This window comes from Bombus impatiens, unplaced genomic scaffold (assembly GCF_000188095.3).
Source record: "Bombus impatiens unplaced genomic scaffold, BIMP_2.2 scf_0914, whole genome shotgun sequence".
NCBI classification, from domain to species: Eukaryota; Metazoa; Arthropoda; class Insecta; order Hymenoptera; family Apidae; genus Bombus; species Bombus impatiens.
The window spans coordinates 143,425-164,766 of record NT_177333.1 but is presented as its reverse complement, the minus strand read 5'-3'; the positions used below and the strand labels follow the sequence as shown (position 1 = coordinate 164,766).

Sequence of the window (21,342 nt, the reverse complement as noted above, 5' to 3'; positions counted from 1 at the left end):
CGTATCCTATTTGCCAAAAGGTAGAAACAGATAAGCCGTTTTCCACACTCTATCGTGCAGACGTGCTGTGTGGATCCAGTAGTTTCAAAAAAAAGAAACACGGCAAACTGGCAGAGCGGGAATTTCGTGGGAGAGAAATAGAATACTTACAATCAGTAACAGTTAAGGAAAATGTATCATTATGTCACTGTAAGTTATCTTCACATAGCGACATTATTTATTTTGTTCGTAAAGTAGTTGGTTAGTAATTTTGTATGGTCTGTCATTCAAGGTTTCCTGCAGTAGGTACCCTAAATATCATTTTCTTAAGTGATAACAAAATGAGAGGTGGTGGATAAGGCAAAACCTCTTATTATAAATTTACAACTATGCGTCCTTTGATTAAGACAAAGTAATCATGGACACGTAAGGATCGCAAACGAAGGTCATGCGAAGAAATGTATATCAATGCATATCATTTATGTTTCCGGAGAATATTAAAAAAAACGGTGTATATTTATATTACATTTTCTCTCTCTCATAAAATGAGACACACAATGTATAATTATTATTATTATGTATAATTATACATAGCAAGATCGTAACTGTACCTACAGCCTTAAGACGTCAGCCTACGTCTCCACTCTATATTTCAAATTACGATCTCGCTTAATCATGATTTACAGTACATCAAAATAAAATGTTAAATTACATTATTTACGAAATGGCCTAGCAGTAGCAACGCAATAATCTTCGAAAAATATGTGATATTTTTTAATTACGTTGACTAAGGGACGCTTATTCTATTTATTAAAAGCTGAAGTTAAGCGGTCATCGAACCGGCGTTTGGATCATTTTTTACCGAATTTCTAGCGAAACTTTTTCTTTGATGTTTTACGATGTTAGCATCGGTAATTAGCGAGTGACATTGATGATTATTAGCCAGACTACGCGGCATGTTTCTCTTTTCACCGTTGTTCGTTCAGTGACCCTTTGTCAGGATCGATATTTGGGGTAGATAGGCGAGGTAAATTATAAACGGCGGACTCTTCTTCACGCTACCACCTGCACACAGCTGTGTGTAAGCTCTGGATCAATAATTCTATCTAATTTATTTTTCCGACTGCGTCGCGGCGCGAATTTCCCGGCGAGAATATCAAACGCATCGCGATAGAATAATTTCAACTAACCGAATCATCCTCTAATCGCTAATAAAATATCCAATTCTCGAATAAAATAGAAATTTAGGATGCAAGTTACTTCCGTCCTTTCTTTCTTCTTAGTAACAAGTAATTAATCGACTATCAACTAGTTTTAATATTATTCATTATTTACAAAATTAAGTAATTAATAAATTCTTAATCAATTATTTGACCAACAAATCCTTCATAGAAAGACATTTTATTAAGGAAGGATAAAGGAACAATCTCCTTTCAATAAGCCCGATATTATCAATCATAATGACAATTGGTATCGCATTATGCAATCTATTCTTTCAATCCTAACACTTGTACCGTTGTCGCATTAAACACGAGGGTAGCGTTTTAATTGTTTCACGTATCGTGTCTCGATTATTCAACTTCTCACAATAGGTACCATAATAATTGCGTAAGATGAGTCGTAACAAGCAGCGTCGATAAGAAAAATCCATATCCACGGGCGGACCGACGTGCCAAGGTCAGTTCACGCAGATGACGTCCCCGCGACTGATTTATCCGAAACACGACGGAGGAAAGGAAAGCCGGGGATACGGCTGTAACTGGCCGAAGCGAGGAACGAGCAAATCAAAGCGAGACGAACGAGCAGAACAGCACGTGCACGTGTGCATTTCACGTGACACATACACACGCAGATTCCTAGGTACGTAGATGTAGCACACATATACACATGCACGTATGTATCGAAACGAATCATACATAGAGATGCGTATATGTGTATATACAAGTATATATATACATATATATGTGTATATGTATATGTATATGTATATATGTATACCATTGACCGGGATATCGTCTGTCTCGGGATGAATGAACCATTACGTCACGCACTTGTACTCTCCGATCCCCTTCCGCCTCTCTTTCCCTCTGTGTGCTTCTCCTCATCCGTCGATTCTGTCTCCGTCTCTCTTTTCCCCCGTCCTCTCGTGCTCGCATTATATTATGTGCAGCAGCAAGCATACCTTCCTCCTTCCTTCCATCGATTAGCGGCGGAATTCCAGCCGGGGAGGGAGAGACGATAGAGAGCTATAGTTTCGATGGAGGTCAACGTATCGCAGTGGCTCAGACACCCGGCAGACGTGTCTGCCGCTGTAAAACGCCGAGGGACGAAGGACGCGGGGATGAGAGTCGGAGTGGATCGCTTTCGTTGTACCACTGATACACTTTCGCGCTGTTACTCGCACATATCTTCGGGCGCAGGTGCATCGCCTCGCGTATCTCTTTCCATTGGATAGCATCGGTCACGTTGCAACCCCTGCAACTGTGTCTTTGTGCTCCTGTACCGAGAATCTCGTCGAATTTGCTCCACTCCTTGAAGCGCACTAAACGTTCCTTCTAGGTACACTTATATCTATTGGCGAATCAGTATGCGGGATGAGTAGCACTCTGGAACATGATGATGCAGGATAGTTGATGTTCTAGGTATAAGGAAACTAGTAGACCAGTTATAGCTTAAGAAATTGTTATTTGTTCCTGGTCAAAAGTATTGTAACGCATTATCCATTACGATCAATGGTAGATAACAAATAATAATTATTATAACTAATATTATACGCGTATGGTTCATTAAAATTTCTCGAATCAAATCGTTAGCCTTCCAAGATAGGCTCGCGTGGCTCTCGCCCAGTCTCTTTTAAGTTGGGATATAGTTTTGCCTTGGGACCATCACTATTCACTCTTCCATGGAAATCAGGTTTCTTCTCCTTAGGTCCACTTCTTTGCAACCAAATGTCTAACAAACTTTTAGGCGCATGGAGACTACCCTTGTGGAGTTGTTTCCCGAGTGACATTGATGTACTTGCCGGTGGCGACATCGGTGAATCGGTTGTTGCTCTTATTACGCTAGCTCGAGCAGTTACATCTTCTTTGCCAAATCTAAGAAATGATGTAAAAGGTTAATTGTCTTAGAATATTTTTTGAATGAAAAACAAAAGAAATGTTGCAAGAAATTATTCCTACCCATCTAATTCGCGCAACGCCTGATCCAATTCGACTTTATCTTTGTCGTCTTTGCTTCGCACTTCGAGGAGACAAGTTAGAACTTCAGAATGCGCAGCAGAATTATTCGAGTGGTGCTTTAAGAATGTTTCTAATTCTCCCCACAGCAGCCTGTAGTGTTCTTCCCTGCGTACACCACCTTTCCCACCACGGCCACCTCCTATACTTGGTAGTGGTAAGGTTTCGTGTTTTGCTTCTAATTGCAATAAACTGAAGATCACCTGTTTGCACTGTACAACCTCCTCTGCAGTAAGTTCTTCCTTTACCATTAAATCTGGCAATGGATCTATTAACTACAATTCACATGAATACTATTACATACTGAAGTTGCACTAGGATTTATCAACTAAATTTTATTTGAAATATGTACCTGTTTCAGATTGAACATAAGTGTACTAGAAATAGTAATTGGCCAATATTTCGTATGTCGTTCTAATCTAGATCTCATCTTTTCTGCTGGACCTTCGGTATTACAGTTTGTACTTCTTTTTAAAGGCACCAATACATTATTCCGCATCAATCTTCCAAAATCCTATCACAAATAATATATCAATTATAGAAAGATATCCTGGAGAAATGAAGATTTTTTTCAAAGGAAATGTTTAGAATGTACATATTTACAGTTATTCTGTAATCAGTGACACGGCCACCACAGCCTTCGCTAATAGAAGGTGGATCTTCTAATACGCTTCTAGCAGTTGATAATGTATGTATAAAAATTTCTCCACCATGTGCAGCGAGTAAATGAGAAATAGTTTTTCCACCACTCTTCCTGGCCATTTCCAACATTACTGATCTACCATTCAGCAAAAAGTTGATCAAACAAGAGGAAGGTCTACTATTTACATCTACAGGTGTGATTCTATGCATGGCTGTGCAGTTTTGCATTTCTGCTGCACTGCACCCTCGTGGTGTGCACCACTTCAAAGTTACTGTTTCATATTCTGATCCTTCTTCGAATCTTCTAAATGTTTTAATTAAAGCAGAATCTTGTGGATTTCCTATAAAGATATTCGTGTAATGTTTTCATGCATATATCATATTGAATAATTTATATTTTACAGTTAACAGTTACAACCTTTTAAAATTGCTGAATGGGCAGCTGAAGAATGAAATATCTCGACGTCATAATTTGCAGAAGAACTAGCATTCTGTTCTTCTTTCATTGGTATACCGGTTACTGTTGTACTAGCTAAATCATAGTGAGATAAAATTAAGTGAGACAATTTTGAATGTAATGCAGGTGCCTTGATAGAATGTACTTCTACTGTTAACATAGGCGAAACCTAAAACAAAATTTTTTTTGAATAATTCTATTCATATACAATCGAAAATTTACATATGAATGGTGAAATAAATAAAATACCTCTCTTGGTCCCTGACTAGTAACTTGTGACTCAATATTATTAGGGAAGATGTTCAGTATAACTAAATGGCAATAATCTACTGGTATTAAACTGAAATACAAACACAGCAATCATGTTATAAAATTATACATATACACAATGCTATGTATTATTGATTTAGATACTAACTGATCTGAAGCTAAAGCAGATTTATTTTCTTGCGTTAACTCATTCAAAAATATATTTTCCAAGTTTTTCATGTTGCTATTATCTCGTGCACTAGTAATACATATCACTCTTCCTCTATTAACAAGCTTACTAGTATTCTCATTTAATGATGTTCTCTTGTCATGTTGAATTTCTGAGCATTCGTTAAGCGTTTCAATCGCTACTCTCAAACCATGTATAACTGAATAATCTTCTCCAGGTTTTGGCATCTTCGTTGGTATTCCTAGAATGGCTGTACCATTCATTATCTGTAATCATAACGATCATAATTAGACATATTACTTTTAAATACAAATACATTACACATTCAATATTACTTACATGATTTAAATTTTGTTGCGATGGACTCCATGAGTTCAATACATATGCTGCACGATCGGTTACAACAAATCTTATCTGTAAAGGATAAAAAATCAAAATATACAGATTTTACTTGACAATAATAATTAAATAAAATAATATACCAATTTTCCGGTTGGGAAGAGATCCCACACTATTCTACAATATTCAAGTGAAGCTTCTACACTGCTGGTCCATAGAGATTTACAAACAGGTGCCAAAGGAATTAAGTTTTGACCGCGACTCTTTAGAAAATCAAATTCTATTGGAGCTTCAGTAGATATACCAAAATATGGCGTGTGATCCAAAACAAAAATAGTTTTATGATTTGCCGGATACATTCTTCTACAACATTTTAATAAACTGCTTTTTTCACATACAACGCGTGACAGTTCGTTAGATATACATTTATAGAAAGGGGATAATGCCTCGAGAATATACCATATTATAGGTTAGAGTACAAAATATTCTAAAGATGTTAAAATTACATGTTTTTATTATCATAAGAACATAATAGAGTAATTACATAATATATATATATATATCTAAAGAACTTCATAATCATATTGCAACATTATAATTATTTTTATTTATTTTATTTAAAAAGACATTGTTTTATAAATACAAATACAACATAATTGTTTTCGCAGAATACAAATTAATCGTGTATACTATTTAGAAAATAAAATATTATACAGTTGATGGGTTAAATGAATAGCTTTGGTAAATTGCTGTAGTATTATAACAAATTTTATTTGTAAAATTCGTCTTGTAATGTATTAACATTTAAAATTTCCCGGTGAAGCCCAATGCATTTCCGTTTTATTCTCTCTTCAATTACAATTCCATATATTTATGAAAAATTCAAATGCTACTTTTTTCAGACAGTTGACTTAGAATGTAAAATTATCTTATAATTTTTACAATAATATGGAATACTATATGAGAAAAAGTAAATCTTTTCTCCCCTTCTTTTCTCTTAACAGGAATTAAAGCATACAACTTCCTTTCCAACTGGAAGTCTCCTAGTGGCATTGATAACGTGAGTATATTGAAATCTTTTTCTTTATTTATAGCGTTTATTTTATGTGAAGTATAAAAAATTGTTAGTTAAATAGTAAAAATTGTATAGGGATTAAATTTCATGTAAAAATTTATATTAATAACAAGTGGTTACAATAAATTTATATTATAACCTTGCGGGCTGATACACGTGGAGTATCATTCAAATAAATTTTTAATAATATTTACATTTTCTGGTGTTATAAATTTTCGTTTTTTGTTAAAATTTCTATATTCAAATAGTACATTAATTTAATATATTAATATATTAATTTAATATATTACACAAATAATTTATTTCACATTATGAAATAAGGTTATGTATAAATAGATAGTAGGAAAATAAATGAAGAACGTCATTAATAATTATTTGTTTAGATCAATTCAATAATGGTGTATATTAAATTAGGTTAACAATGTATATGTTTAGGTTACTCGTAATTCAACCACAACGTTAAGATGTCAGGAGGTTTAGACGTATTGTCTCTTAAAGAGGATGATGTTACTAAAATGTTAGCTGCATATACGCACCTAGGTGCTGAAAATGTGAACTTCCAAATGGAGCAATATGTGTACAAGAAGAAGAGCGATGGTATGTTTGTTTCACATGCAATACAATACTCTGATTGTTAATTAAAATGGTCAATATATTATTTTAAAATATAGGTATTAGCATTATCAATCTGCGTCACACTTGGGAGAAATTGCTATTAGCAGCACGTGCCATTGTTGCTATTGAACATCCTAGTGAAGTGTTTGTCATCAGTTGCCGCCAAACCGGGCAAAGAGCTGTTCTGAAATTTGCGCAGCATACTGGAGCTACTCCTATTGCTGGACGTTTTACTCCTGGTGCTTTCACTAATCAAATTCAAGTTAGTTAATTAGTGCTAAGCTTACCCTGTCTGGTCAAATGACTGGTTTCAAAATTTAATTTAAAATTGTATATATTTATTTTATATTTATTATACTATTTTAAATGATGAACATTTATTTTCCATAATTTATCTCTGTTGGTTTAATTTGGCTTAATCTTTTCTGATTTTATTTAAAGTATGAATATTGTGGTATTATCAAATTACGATATAATAATGTTATCAATTATTTTCAGTCTGCCTTCCGTGAACCACGTCTGTTGATCGTTACTGATCCATCTACCGATCATCAGCCGATTACCGAGGCCAGTTACGTGAATATCCCAGTAATTGCTTTCTGTAACACCGACTCACCTCTTCGTTTCGTCGATATTGCAATTCCCTGTAATACAAAGAGTCTCCATTGTGTCGGTCTTATGTGGTGGTTGTTGGCAAGAGAAGTACTGAGATTAAGAGGCTCTATTGCTCGTGAAACCAAGTGGGATGTTGTCGTCGACTTGTTCTTTTACAGAGATCCAGAGGAGGTTAATATTTATACGATTCTAATAGCATTTACTTCGTTTTGTTTAATACTTGTATATAGTTTCTATCTATACTTATACTTGCTAAATGATGAAAAAATAATATTCAGAAATACAGTTGTTGACCTTATAGAATATGGCTTAATCTTTGCTGAATATATTTCTGGAGCTTATACGTATTTTAATGTAAATGACTAGTAAATAAATTGTCGAAATAATGTTTCTACAGGCTGAGAAGGAAGAACAAGCTGCCAAGGAAATTGCACCTGCTAAAGAGTTTGCAGGAACGGTTGAAGTTACAACTGCTGCTGAACCTGGGTGGGTCAATGAAGTTGACACTGGTACAGTAGCTCCTGAAAATTGGGCAGACGACGTAGCAACTCCAACCGCAGCAGCAATTCCGACTGCAGGAGCTGCACAAGCATTCCCAGCTAGTGGAGATTGGGCTGCTCAGGTAATAATGGAATTCTCTTATTTTTTGTAAAATAACCATATTAGAAATAAAGCAAAACATTGTTATTTATTATTTCCTGCTAAGCAGACTTCGGACGAATGGTCCACTACAACACCATCTGCCGCAGGACAAAGTTGGGGAGGTGCCACAACAGAGAAGTGGTAATATCATTCTCTTTGATAATTTTTTACACTGACAAACTTCGTACAGTGTATGAAGAAAAATAAATATATAAAAATTTCAACATATTTTTATTATTTACATCATAGACCGACAAAAATAGGGATTTAATTAAAATAATCCAATAATAAAGGTACATAAATTAATCTTTCCAATCACATATTTAATGAATTTATTACGAAACATTACCTTATACCAATGAATATAATTTTATTGTACATTAGTGCCTTTCCAGTCTACAAACAAGCCATTTGCTGCCATCTATTATATAGGAAAGGAACTGAAACTTAATCCATTTATGGATAGATGGCAGCATAAGACGTGTCCGAAGACAGGAATTAAGTTTCATGTTTTGAAAGGTCTGTCAGCCAAACCGTGTGCTGCCATCTATTAGAAAGGAGAGGAACTGAAACTTGGACCATTTATGGATAGATGGCCGCGTGGGACTTGTCGGAAGACAAAAATTAAGCTTCTTGTCCTGAAAAGCCTGTCGGACAAACCATGTTCTGCCATCTATTCATGAACAGTCCAAATTTCTGTCCCTCTCTTTGGCAGTATGTGGGTTGTTCATAGAAAAGGAGAACATTACAGTGTAACAAAGATAGATATACATCTTGTGTTAGAAGAAGATGACTATATTGTGTGACGAGGATAGTATATCTACTGTAAGATAAGGACAGAGATAACGTGGAATAAGAACCGTACAATCGACTATGATATGGTATCCTTATAATTTGGTTTATATGTTTCATTTTGTAATTTACTTATAGAATTAATAATGCAGGTCTTGTAATATTCTTATAAACTCTATTTAATTCGTATATAAACTTTAAATTTTATCTTCATTCTAAATTACAATGTGGATGGTGTATATTATGGATATATATATATATATATATATATGTCGGAGATGAAAGGAAAACCGGAGCCTTCCCTTTGCAATTTTGAGAAAAGTCCTCTAATGCTTTAGCTTAGATTTTATCATAGCTGTAATTAAGCAATTGTTATCATTCGATCTGATTGTAATTGTTCGAGATTTGTGATAACGAAATTGGGTTCGAGGTGACAACTGGTCGCCGAACGTAGCCACAGTCACGGGATAAACGTTTTGCCTGACGAAGGTGTGGATCGGTTGTATAGTTCTCCCTAGAAATGTGGTTGTGGAGGCATACGGCCTCAAGAACGGGCCTGGCTACATAGAATTGTACTTTGGAGATGTCGATATAATGGGACACACGTTGTATTAAGAATCAAACTCCAGAAACTGCCTAGCAACGGCGATTGGAACCTTCTCGATGCTTCCAGCGAGCATATAACAAACAAATACAGTCGTACAGCGAGAAAGATTTTCATCAGATCATCATTCGTGTGATCACCTTGGAAAGTGATACATTGAGCAGTTTACCGAGCGTCTCAGCAATCGTATTTTGTGTCTAAAATTATTCTACGCATAGTAAAGAGTTATCCCGTTGACCGTGGATTCGTTTGAACCCAAGAACATTGTTAATAGCGTTTATTAAACTCATTATTCGTTAAACTTATTATTCGTAAAACATATTATTCGTTAATCGTATTATTCGTTAAACTTATTATTCGTTAATCTGATCATTAGTTAAACTTATTGTTTGTTAATCTTATTATTCATTAAACTCAATATTCACAATATTTTGTAAAATCTTGTATATACGCGTAAATATAATTCTGTTTTGTAAAACGATGGCTAATTCAAACGAAGAATCATTACGCGCCTTAAATTCTAATGTTAACCCGACATGTATATATATATACACATACATATATATATATATATAGTGTATATGTACAATATCTATGTAAAAATAGATTATTTACATTTTTTCTTTTCCTTTACGTAGAAGAAATCTTTGTAATTAAAAGACTTTTCTTTCTAGCTTTCTTTTTAGCTCTTTCTTTCTTTCTAGCTATTTGTGCGAAATAGAAATTAAATTATATGAAAAAGAAAATTACAGAAGTGCCAACACCACACGGAGTTCCCAAGCGGTCAACCATCTAAGTACTATCCGTGTCCAACGCTGCGTAACTTTCGTGCTCGGACGAGAACGAGTGATTTCAACGCGGTTTGGGTGTTGACACATACAGTAGAGGATGTAGACTCTTTTACTTTGTTCTTTGCCTTGGATGAAAAGTTGTTGCTCATTATTAAGATGATAGTTAATTTCTTTCCTCTAATCTTCTTTAATCTTCTTCAATATTTAATTAGACACCGACCAAATTCTTTGCCATACAAACATCTTTAAAAACAAATAACATATATTATTTTATGAATTTCATTTAAAAGAACGTTTAACTGAGATTAGGAGTAATGTACTTTTGACAAAAACAAAATCTACAATTCAAATGACACCTTAAACAACGTTAAACAATTCTAACTAAAACTAAATGTTCGCCGATACTAGCGCCATCTGCTTATCAACATAAAAAATATTCGTAGCGTTCAGTATCAGTGGGACCAGTACCAAGAGATGTGTATCTTCTCCGGATAGGTTTGGATTTCGAGATTTATTATGTCTAGTCAACAAACATAAAAGTAACATAAAATCTCTTTTCTAATCCGATTTCTAACATGTACGTTTAATAATTATTCTTTTCCTCGTAGCTTCGACGTGATTACGCGTGTTTTACGTGTACAAGTGGGCGTATTAACCGACGCGACGTATCGCGGAAAAGTATAATATCCGCGTAGAAGAAGGAATGTAGCGTTTTGGGTCAATATATCGTTTGTTGAACGACAGCAAATTTGCTTCGACGTATGTCAAATAAAATGTTAAGATTTTTGTCACGACGTAGGGCTCGTAGTGTCAGCGGACAGACTACGTCGTCCCAAATAAAAAATCAACGATTGCTCAGCAATAAGAATGTTGTTCAATGTAGGGTCGTTTTGCTTGATGGCACGGATCTACCAATAGAATTGTCAGTGAGTAGAATAATCTATTAAAAATCAATGGTAATTATTGAAAATATTTCTTATCTAATAAATAATACTTGCTATTCAATTTTTATGCCAATGTTTGGTTAATGTAAATAGGAAGGAGCAATGGAATTGATTGATAACATACTGAATATTAAACCTGTTTCTTTGTAAGAAATTTGACTGATTATGTTCTTCTCCTATAATTTTCATTTGTATTTTTTAGTTTTATTTTCTATCTCCTTAATTTTTATATATCTATGTTGCACTTAATATTTTCCTTGATTCTGTCAAATTAAATTGTTTCTTTCTATAAATACCACCCATGTCTGTCCTACATATTATTATCCTCTTTTATATTCTTGGTACACAGATTTTTATATTTTTGTGAATTATTTTTGTGTTACAGAAAAAAGCATTAGCTAGCGACTTATATGAACAAGTGTTTTATAGTTTAGATTTAATAGAGAAAGATTATTTTGGATTGCAATATACCGATAGCAATAATGTTCAGCATTGGCTCGATCCCACTAAGCCAATAAAGAAACAAGTAAAAAGTATGTTTGTTTTTTCTATGCATTAAACAAATTTCCTTTTGTTCATTGAAATTAATGCATCACTTTTCCTTCTGTTTCCAAAATTAATTATTCGTTGTTTTATTATTAACAAATGATATTTTATGTAGTTGGACCACCATATACTTTACGGCTCAAGGTAAAGTTTTACTCATCAGAACCTAATACATTGCGCGAAGAATTAACAAGATACCAGTTTTTCTTGCAATTAAAGCAAGATGTTTTGGAAGGAAAACTTCATTGTCCTCACCAAGTTGCTGTGCAATTGGCTGCTTTATCTCTTCAATGTAAGTATCTAAAAAAGAATGAATAAGTTAAGAAATAATGTGAATTGTAATTATATTTGATATAAATTTATTTGTACTTTTAGCTGAGCTTGGTGATTACGATCCTGCCATACATAGTGCAGCAACAGTATCAGAATTTAGATTTGTACCAGGCCAAACAGAGCAAATGGAGCTTGAAATACTTGAAGAATACGCCAAGTGTTCTGGTCTTAGTCCAGCACAAGCTGAATCAGCTTATCTCAGTAAAGCTAAATGGTTAGATATGTATGGTGTAGATATGCATACCGTTCTCGGTAAAGATGCATGTGAATACTCTTTGGGATTAACGCCAACGGGAATCTTGGTCTTCGAAGGCACACAAAAAATAGGCTTGTTCTTTTGGCCCAAGATTGGTCGGCTAGACTTTAAAAAGAAGAAACTAACATTAGTTGTGGTGGAAGAGGATGATGAAGGGAGAGGAGAACAAGAACATACGTTTGTGTTCAGACTTGTCAATGAAAAGGCTTGCAAACATTTATGGAAGTGCGCTGTAGAGCATCATGCTTTCTTTCGATTACGTGCACCCGTTAAAGGTGCTAGTGGACGCCAAAATTTCTTTCGTATGGGTTCACGTTTTCGTTACAGCGGTAAAACCGAATTTCAAACCACTCAGCTGAATAGAGCACGCAGAACAGTACAATTTGAAAGACGACCAAGTCAAAGATACGCGCGTCGTCAAAGCCATGTTTTAAGAGAACGTCAACGTCAGCAAGTGGAACAACCGCAACCACCAGCTCCAGTAGTTAACAGTAAGTATAAAAAAGTATCTTCTTTTTGCCAGAAAAGATATAAAGTTGCTGTATAATGAGTTTTCTAATCTTGATAAGTATTTTTCTTTATAGACGAAGAAGAGTCTTTGCAACGTCAGCCGAGTCAATGTAGTACAAAATCGTCAGACTCCAGCGTACATGCTACGTCTTCACCTTTGGTAGATTCTTTACTGAAATCACTGGCCAAGGATCAGCAGCCTTTAGAGCCTAGAAATCAAACAGCAGTTGCTAACACTGAAAAAGAAACAGAGCCTGTGAAAACGAGTTTAATCATCGAAAATATGACTAATCAAACATCGTTAGTGCCAAATAATCAAGTTGGTGGTACCTCTTCACTGCCCCCACGTACGCCTATTCCGCCAGAATCATTAAAGTGCAATATACTGAAAGCAAAGTCTCTAGAGCAAGGAAAAAATTCAAATTTGGTTTCCATCACGTCTATGGATGCATCTCCAGTTATTACTAAGAACAATCAGCATTCTGATGCAGCAACAATTGTATCGGTGGTAAGAAAACTAAAATTCTTTAATATTGTTGATATTATTCATTATGCAACATATTGACATAAATATGGGTAATTTATACAGTAGAAAGTTGTTCTGTTTTTTTTAGAATGCTATTGATTAATTGAATTACCTTACATTTTTTAAATAAATGCATTCAGAAAAATAGTATTTGGTATTTGAATTAGTACAATTGTAGCAATTAAACGCAGACATTACAAACAAAAGTTTATAATAGACTTGAAAAATTTGTATATACGCGAATATTCTTTCATTTTATGGACTCAAACATGTCTTGAATTTTTCTTTTTTATATCTTGTTTCATCTTTTTCCAATATTTGTTTTATCGTTTTGTGCTTCTAAGCTTTAGATGTGATTCGTTTGCTTTTTTGCGTTACCTCTTATTTAGGGCGGAGATAAATTGACACTGTCAGTAAGTGGTGCTATGATGACAAATCCATCAGCGGATGACAACGTTACAGTAACGCATTTTTCTCTAGACAGTTGGGGACAAATTGAACAAAAAACAACACAATTGAATCCTAAAGTTTCAAACCAATCTCAAAATCCGTTCAATCCCTTCACTAGCGATAATAACAACGAAGTTACTACTGTCTCTGAAAATACCGAGGACGATACAAAAACGGAAGAGGAAAAGAAAGCGAATACAAACCCGTTTATAGATTCGAATCCGTTTTTGGGTTTGCTTAATCCTTTTAAAGAAATACAGCCCACGGTTGAAAAGAAAACTGAAGTGGAAACAGAGAAAAACGGAGCGAGAGTCGTGAAAACTGAAGAAATACAAACAACTACTACGACTCTTACTCACAAGGTGTGGCTCATTTTTTAAATGTTTGTCAGTTAACTATTGTAACACACGTAGTCCTTGTATTCGTCTAAAAATGCTTTAGCTTGTGCAAATTGTATGCAAATATGTGTTTGTTTTTTTTACCTTTTTTTAAACATCTGTAAAATATCAATAAATCGTAAAAATTTTATATCGAAATTCCAATGCATCTGAATATTTAATATTCTGCATATTTTTCTTCTGTTCTAGGATGATAATTCGGCTGTTTCCGATATCAGTCCTTGGCTAGTAGCCGATCCATCACAAACAACGACGGCAGATCAAACTCCAATTAAACATACAGTAATTACGAGGAAGACTGTAATCACAACGCAACTTTGAAGTATTAAGTAATCAACGAAATATATAAAAACAGATTACAATTCTAAAAACAAAAAGAAAAATATTTATCAAATTTGGTCTTCCTTATAATATGTACTGACTTGCTTAAAGTGCCTATAGGAGTACAATGTTGCCTAAGTAGGAAAAGAAGTAATACAATAAAATGAAAGAATAATTTGACATATTATATCAGTGGGACCAGTCAGCATTTATATTTTTTGCAAATTACGAATAATTTGCATTTATGTAAGTATTTAATTTTATATAATTTTAATTCATATAAGCACTTCATTTGAAAAATTGTATTAATTTTTACAATTTCAAGAAATATGAATTGTATAAATATAATTCCTAATTAAAAATTTTTTTTACTTGACGTATTTTTTATACGAGATTGATGTTTTAAGTTTGTGCTTCGAGTAATATACCATTTGACAACTGCATTAGTACTCTTTAATGCAAGAGAAATCATGCATAGAAATCAGATTTACAGTACAGATCTAAGTACAGTACCTATGTCATAAAAAAGTTAATATTTTTATTTGCTTTTTATCAATAATTGTTTTACTTTAATACATTATCAATTCAGTTCTGTCATGCAAATTATTTATGTGTGTTCTATATTTATTGTTGTATAACATAGTCAATTTTTACAAAGAGTTAAGTGTCCTTATATCTTATTATACAATAAGAACACACATGTACATTAAAAAGAGGTAATGTATGGAGCTCCTACTAAAAATTAAATTTATTGAATTGACTTATTTCTCATCTAATTGTATATTTATATATAATTGAAAATATTTTATTACTTAGAATTTATAAATGAAATCTGAGTGCCCAGGTGATAGTCTACTAGAAGTATTTCAATACTGGTTAGATATTTTCCATTTGCCATAGTGCCTTCGATAACAATAATAAAGGAAGATATCTTTATTAAAATTTCTTTATGCTCATTCCTATCAATTTATTTTTTATTTACTATAAAACGTTTTATTGTTGAAAATACCTTTATTCACGAACATATGTACATTGTTATAGATATAATTATTTCATAAGAGGTGATCTCTTTTTATCGATTTACTTTTACAAAAAATTACGAGAAAACGATAATGCAGTTCATTTTTCATAGAAAAGATTTATAATTTATATCTATGTATCGATATCTACGATACCGTACTTTTTACCATATTATGTTGTACCGCCAAAATGTTTTCTCTTCCTCTCATAGTTTTTATTGTTTTTGTAATTGTAATATTTGTAACTAACATATCAGTATTTTATAAAAAATTGCTTCTTTTAAATATGTAATGCAATAAACTAAACAAATTTATGATTTTTGAAAGAGCAAGTAGCGTACAAATTTTTCTAGAGTGAAAAGAACAATCTATGACTAGATTAATGGTAAATATTATTTCATACATTGAGATCTGATAGTTTATTGTATTACGAAAGTTGTTATGCATAATGCATTTAAAAGGCAGCTATGAAACATTATGTTTATCAGAACATAAGTTATGAAAAATAGGACACGTTTTGAATTACGCAAAAGGCTGTTAAAGTACTTATTATATTCCATATATGAGCATTTATGAAAGTAGAATAAGGCGCTGTTCGATGTTCTATGTATTTAAATATACTATATTTAATAGTAATAAGCAAAGTACATATAATACTATTATTTGAAAATCTAATATATATATTACTTGTGTTTACAATGCTATTATTAACCAATAACCCTAATGTATTCCGTCCTAAAGTATTATATATATATACATATACATACACTGTTATATACATATGTATAATTTTTTGCTTTGTAATAAAAAAGTATTATTAAAAAGTTGTATTGTAAATTCCTTAAAGATGTATTTATTCATTTTCTATGTATTTTATAAATTAGGCATTGAAACATTATTAAACAGAATGTTAAAATAATAGTACCCTCTTCGTAACTTTGCAAGATGAAGTTTACAATAAAAATTCATTAAGATTGTGACAACCTGCGTAACGTCTAGTAGAACTTCACAAAAATATTTTCAGTAAAAATTTAAGTACTGAAATAATAAAACTTACGGTGTTAAATATTGTCCCCGATATACATATACATATACATATGATACAGTACCAATAGTCTTTTAGAAATTAGAGAATGACAATCATCAATTTTTTGTTACCTAGCTTCAAAGATCTATTCTATAATTTTATGTTTAAATGCGCGATAATGAAAGCAATGTGAAAACACAGATATTTGCTATCATGAAATATCTTGTTAATTTTATGACATCCACTGTCGTATAAATTAGTAATATTTATTTATTTGTTATAATATATTTGATATTTAATACTAATATTTAAAATCAATACCATCCGGTATGAGAATTAGGATTTATTAAATATAATTTATTTTTTTGTACATATAATTTGTCGAGTTTCATTACTGCTTTCATGAATTGACTTGAATTAATCATTCAGCATATGTTTACAATATGATAAAAGAAATGTTTTCTGTTTCACTTCTTTGAAAAGAAACAGTTGATACGCTGGCGTCTCGTTAAATGCATTAAAATTAGTATCAAGGAATGTTAGAGTGCGATTATCAGATGTATCTTCTGCAACAATGAACTCAAACATACTGTACATATATTGCATAAAAGGCATTCTCTCTTTGTCTAATATTATCGCTCTGATGCATGAACAGCTTCGAACGCTTTATCTAAAAAGTTCGATATCTTCTATTTACTATGTACAAATGTGTGAATTTTTCAATTTGCTGTTTTGACTATCTTTCTCTTTGAAAATATATATCACAAGCCCCGATTTAAGTACCATTTCATTTAAAGTTTTTTTCTCATGCGTTATTGCATATTAAGGAAACTGGCTAACAACTGTGTAGCAGATGACATCAAACAGGTGTTTCGGGATTGTCCCATTCCTCGGCATCTTGACGAGATAAGAACCGCACTTGCGAAGCTTCTCGTACCATTAAACTAACAGTGTCGGAATAATCAACAACATCGATGGATCGTTCTCCATCACGTGGTAAACTTTTATTCGAGGAAATCGAGCTACTGTTCTCCTCGCTGCAGTCATGTTTAAACACGCTATCAGATTGCGAGTGAGTTGGAGTAGATAATTCGGAAACTAACGGCGTGGACTCATCCTCGCTCTCTCCTGGAGCAGGCGAGACAGGTAACGTCCCCATAAGACGGTCTTTCAGTTTGCTTAACTTTTCCAAGCTAGAGTTTGGAACAGGGACCGATAAAATTAACTCATCATTTAAGGTCGAAGTTGAACATCGTTTCTTCATAGGTGTAGAGATAGCCGATTTCATGGGTATATTATTAGCTACATAGTATTCATCTGTTGATTTGGATCTGAAGGCGGGTCTGGGAGAAGGCGGAGGAGACACAAAAAGCGACGCTGGTCTACTACTGATAGAATTGCCTCCACTCTTTCTTAGCTCTTTACGTCCGAACGAACAAGCCGATCTGGTGCTAAGTTGAGATGTAATACTACGTTGAGAGTTCGTACGTTGAAGATGTACTGTCGACTCGAACGAGCTGTCGTCTGACGTCTCTGGTTCATCGTTGACTGGTACCCAGTGTAGAAGTGGATTAGATTGAAGAATCACGTAATCTGTATCTTGAGGGGCCATCGAAATGGATCCTAAAACAAATCTTCATATTATCCAGTTTTTCCTTTTTGGTCACACGAGATGCATTAAATGTAAGTTGAAAGCTCATCCGTTAAGCGGTGAATGATAAAACATTAAGCATTATAGAAGAGGATTCCTAAATGAAACACGATTAGTTATTAAATTAATTTTTTTTTTTTTGATGAGATGATTTAATTGTTTGTAATATTGTTGTGAATTTGAATAACGATATAAAATTAAAGCACTCGATAAGCTTATAGATCTAGTCTAAGAAAGATAATATCACTTCAAGTTTCCAACAGAGTTTTATTGCCATTCGCATTTATAATATAATTATCCAACAATTCAGTTAAGATAATTGTACATACAGTACCAAAGAACACACGAATAAAGAAGAAAATATAATGATAGTCTTTACTTTGGTATATAAAATGTTTTCTTATAGAAGCTTATCTTTCTAAATATACAAGATCTATCAGCATAAACATCCCAAAAAGAAGTATATTTGTATAACATTCAATGACAGTAACAACTAATTATCACAGCCTGTTTCACAAATGTGTTCATTATGGAAAAATACAGTATTTCTGAATGTATGACTATTAAGCATTAGCATTATATTATTTGCGACAGGAATACCTAGAGTATTTTCCAGAATTTTAGGAATACAAAATGACACAGTTTTCTTTTTCGCAAGCTATACCATTAATGTACTTAAACTACTATACGAAAATGATATTTTTACTATATCTATGATAACACATACATCCAAATCACTACCGTAATAATAATAATAATAATAATATATTACAATGAATGACATTTTTCTTTTTTTAACACAGACATTCGTTTATATTATTTAATTATAGTAACCCAGTCTCTCGTAACGCGTTGGCACATTTTCAAAAATTTGACACATGTAGAGTCAATAGTAGGATGAAGGTGATAATAATTCTTTTAATTTCTATCATATATATTATACTTAAAATATATATGTATATAAATAAATTAGATTTTTATTGACTGTCCGTTGTATGTAGGTACACCTATCTGTTCATAATACTGCTACGATTTCATCTACGCATGAATATGGGTGGTAAGAAACATTTAAACAACAGTTATATTGACCAAATTTTCCGGCGGAACTGAAACATTGCGGATGATAAGTTTTGTATAACCATCTTCGAATGCAGTGAGGTCATATTGATGCTGTACACACATGATACATGATCGAGTTACACAGCTATATCTGATTTAAATTCATTAAAAATTTGTACTATATTCTAGTACGGTGTCACACTTTTGGTCTGGTTGTGGTGGTTCTTGAACTATAACCAGAGGCAGTGAAAGTGGTAGGGGAGAGGGCTCACCTGCAAGTGAGTCTGATGGTACCACTGCAGAAGATGGTACATCTAATACATCTTCACACGCTTCTTCATTTAAAGTTTGTAATGCACCACATATCATCTGTTCTTCTAAAGTTACCTGAAAAATTTAATTACTTGTTTCCCTATTTGATGTTTTAGTATTAAACTTATAATAGTTATTCATGTGTTTTATAAAGGAATTAATATGAAATGTTAAATACGATTTCGCTCACCTGGAACTAAAACCGAGCACGATTGTAATGAGAACAATACTTAATTAATTGATTAATTAATTGTTAGAATAAACATACTTCTATGATTTTATTCATATAGAGTAAAGAAGCTTACTTGTTTTTCCATAATAGATTGTTTAGTTTGATCTCGTCTAGGACCATCGGTTCTTGATGTTCCCTTGTCTTTTTCTACATGTGTTGGCACACGTATCGAAGTATTTTGTAAAGCATGATCTTAAATAATAAGAGATAATTTTTATATACATTTGATATTTTATACTTTTATAATATATTACTATTTATATAAATAATCGGTATACGTACCTCCTCCTTTTCGTTGAATTTGTTCCGATCCTACGGTGAAACGAACACTTCGTGAACCTTCTTCTTGTGTGCTAAATGATGAAACTTCCAATTCTCTAAGCGACACAATCACCATACGAAACAATTCCCAATCTCCAAAAGCCATTTTAAGAACCTATAAATAAAGAATTATTATTGACTGCATAATACCTGTCAGTTAAAATCATGGAAGTAAAGCTTACCTTTTTCAACTCCTGTAAATCACAATGCAATAAAACTCTACCATTAATGTTATTCTCTTTAATAACTTGTTTGTACTGTGGTGCTTGATTAGGACTTATACTGTCGATCCTATCAATAAGGTCGCAAATTCCATTTACTGTTAAAGATGATAGTCTTATCTCCAAAATCTCGGACTAAGAAAAAGAAAATTATATAACAATATTGTAATAATAATAGTCATAGTATCATTATAATATCATGTTATATGTATATATACCGGTAATGTTGTAGTTGCAGAGAGTGGTTTAACCGCTGGTTCCATGGGAAGTACTTGCCACGATGGAGTAGTCTGCCAATCGAATGTTGGCTGCATACACGGTTGTACCCATGATGTTGATGGTACTGGTACATGTCCTTGTAGACTTGGTGTTTTAACAAGTTTCATTGTTCGATTTGATAAACCACTTTTATTTACACTCCATGATTCATGTGTATTACTAGGTAAAGTCCAAGGACTATACTGTTTATATGGACCAAGTAGTCCTGATTCTTCTTCCATGCTCTGTTGCTCCTCTTTTATTTTTTTCTTAATATAAGGATCGAGATTTATTGTGAATGGTAAGAATATTTTCATATCGCTAACAAGTAAACTCGAACGATGAAACGTCAGGAAAATATCTAGTTTCCGCTCATCTCTATCCATTTCTAACAGAGGTTGAACTTCTTTAAGTACTGGGATTTGGGGTCGTATCCTAATGATTTGAAAAGAAGCATTAAATACAAACCGGCTATTAAAATGTTACAAGGCATTTATTCGGAAAAGACATACTTATCATAAAGACTTTTCAACGACATGGAATCATCTAAACTATCTTCATACATATCGTAATGAAGAATCAACCAAGACGTCCTAAATGGCCATTGTTCAGTAATATTGATCCAACTAGCTAAATGATACCAGTTGAAATCAATTTGGAATGCTTTTAATAATCTTCCTAAAAAGAGGCATATAATATATTAGAAACAAGCAGGACACATAGAAATGAGTC

General features: G+C 33.0%; 4 protein-coding genes, 1 long non-coding RNA gene and 1 pseudogene across 20 annotated transcripts in view; 3 read left to right on the top strand and 3 right to left on the bottom strand.

The window, feature by feature from the left end:
• Positions 1–634: 634 nt before the first annotated feature.
• LOC100748382 (integrator complex subunit 13) lies at positions 635–5,578 on the bottom strand. Its single transcript, XM_003492978.4, has 9 exons — positions 5,236–5,578; positions 5,093–5,167; positions 4,733–5,019; positions 4,564–4,654; positions 4,276–4,483; positions 3,819–4,198; positions 3,568–3,729; positions 3,159–3,490; positions 635–3,074 (listed from the first exon to the last, which is right to left on the bottom strand). The coding sequence occupies exons 1-9, from the start codon at positions 5,449–5,451 to the stop codon at positions 2,789–2,791; spliced, it is 2,037 nt and encodes a 678-aa protein (XP_003493026.1). The 5' UTR covers positions 5,452–5,578; the 3' UTR covers positions 635–2,788.
• Positions 5,579–5,934: 356 nt separating this feature from the next.
• On the top strand, positions 5,935–8,263 carry LOC100748266 (40S ribosomal protein SA). Its single transcript, XM_003492977.3, has 6 exons — positions 5,935–6,152; positions 6,603–6,764; positions 6,839–7,044; positions 7,281–7,568; positions 7,795–8,019; positions 8,107–8,263. Exons 2-6 carry the CDS (start codon positions 6,632–6,634, stop codon positions 8,182–8,184), a joined length of 930 nt encoding a protein of 309 aa, XP_003493025.1. The 5' UTR covers positions 5,935–6,152; positions 6,603–6,631; the 3' UTR covers positions 8,185–8,263.
• Positions 8,264–10,166: 1,903 nt separating this feature from the next.
• LOC100748062 (band 4.1-like protein 5) lies at positions 10,167–14,687 on the top strand. Of its 5 annotated transcripts, none has more exons than XM_012390974.3 (8): positions 10,171–10,721; positions 10,835–11,152; positions 11,556–11,703; positions 11,832–12,008; positions 12,092–12,796; positions 12,890–13,323; positions 13,731–14,153; positions 14,379–14,687. In XM_012390974.3, exons 2-8 carry the CDS (start codon positions 10,988–10,990, stop codon positions 14,508–14,510), a joined length of 2,184 nt encoding a protein of 727 aa, XP_012246397.1. In that variant the 5' UTR covers positions 10,171–10,721; positions 10,835–10,987; the 3' UTR covers positions 14,511–14,687. The 5 variants fall into 5 exon arrangements, with proteins under 5 accessions (XP_012246399.1, XP_012246397.1, XP_012246396.1 ...); XM_003492976.4 differs by having other exon boundaries at positions 10,172–10,765; XM_012390976.3 differs by lacking the exon at positions 13,731–14,153 and having other exon boundaries at positions 10,167–10,765.
• Positions 10,191–10,309, bottom strand: LOC112213673 (annotated as a pseudogene).
• Positions 14,688–15,646: 959 nt separating the features above from the next.
• Positions 15,647–21,342, bottom strand: part of LOC100742321 (kinase D-interacting substrate of 220 kDa) — a 45,529-nt gene continuing 39,833 nt past the window's right edge. For 7 of the 12 annotated variants that reach the window (XM_024370756.2, XM_024370754.2, XM_024370752.2 and 4 more), the window contains 8 exons: positions 21,123–21,288; positions 20,571–21,045; positions 20,314–20,487; positions 20,093–20,246; positions 19,884–20,002; positions 19,769–19,774; positions 19,539–19,653; positions 15,647–18,179 (listed from right to left, as the gene is read on the bottom strand). In XM_024370756.2, the coding sequence (XP_024226524.1) occupies positions 17,416–18,179; positions 19,539–19,653; positions 19,769–19,774; positions 19,884–20,002; positions 20,093–20,246; positions 20,314–20,487; positions 20,571–21,045; positions 21,123–21,288 (1,973 nt within the window). In that variant the 3' untranslated portion in view covers positions 15,647–17,415. Of the gene's footprint in view, positions 18,180–19,517; positions 19,654–19,768; positions 19,808–19,883; positions 20,003–20,092; positions 20,247–20,313; positions 20,488–20,570; positions 21,046–21,122; positions 21,289–21,342 lie in introns of those variants that run through there. The other 5 variants (XM_024370755.2, XM_024370758.2, XM_024370751.2 and 2 more) reach the window with 3 other exon arrangements.
• LOC105681420 lies at positions 17,477–19,192 on the top strand. The gene is made up of 3 exons (XR_004462601.1): positions 17,477–17,702; positions 17,795–18,239; positions 19,038–19,192. It is a non-coding gene; the product is annotated as an uncharacterized LOC105681420 (long non-coding RNA).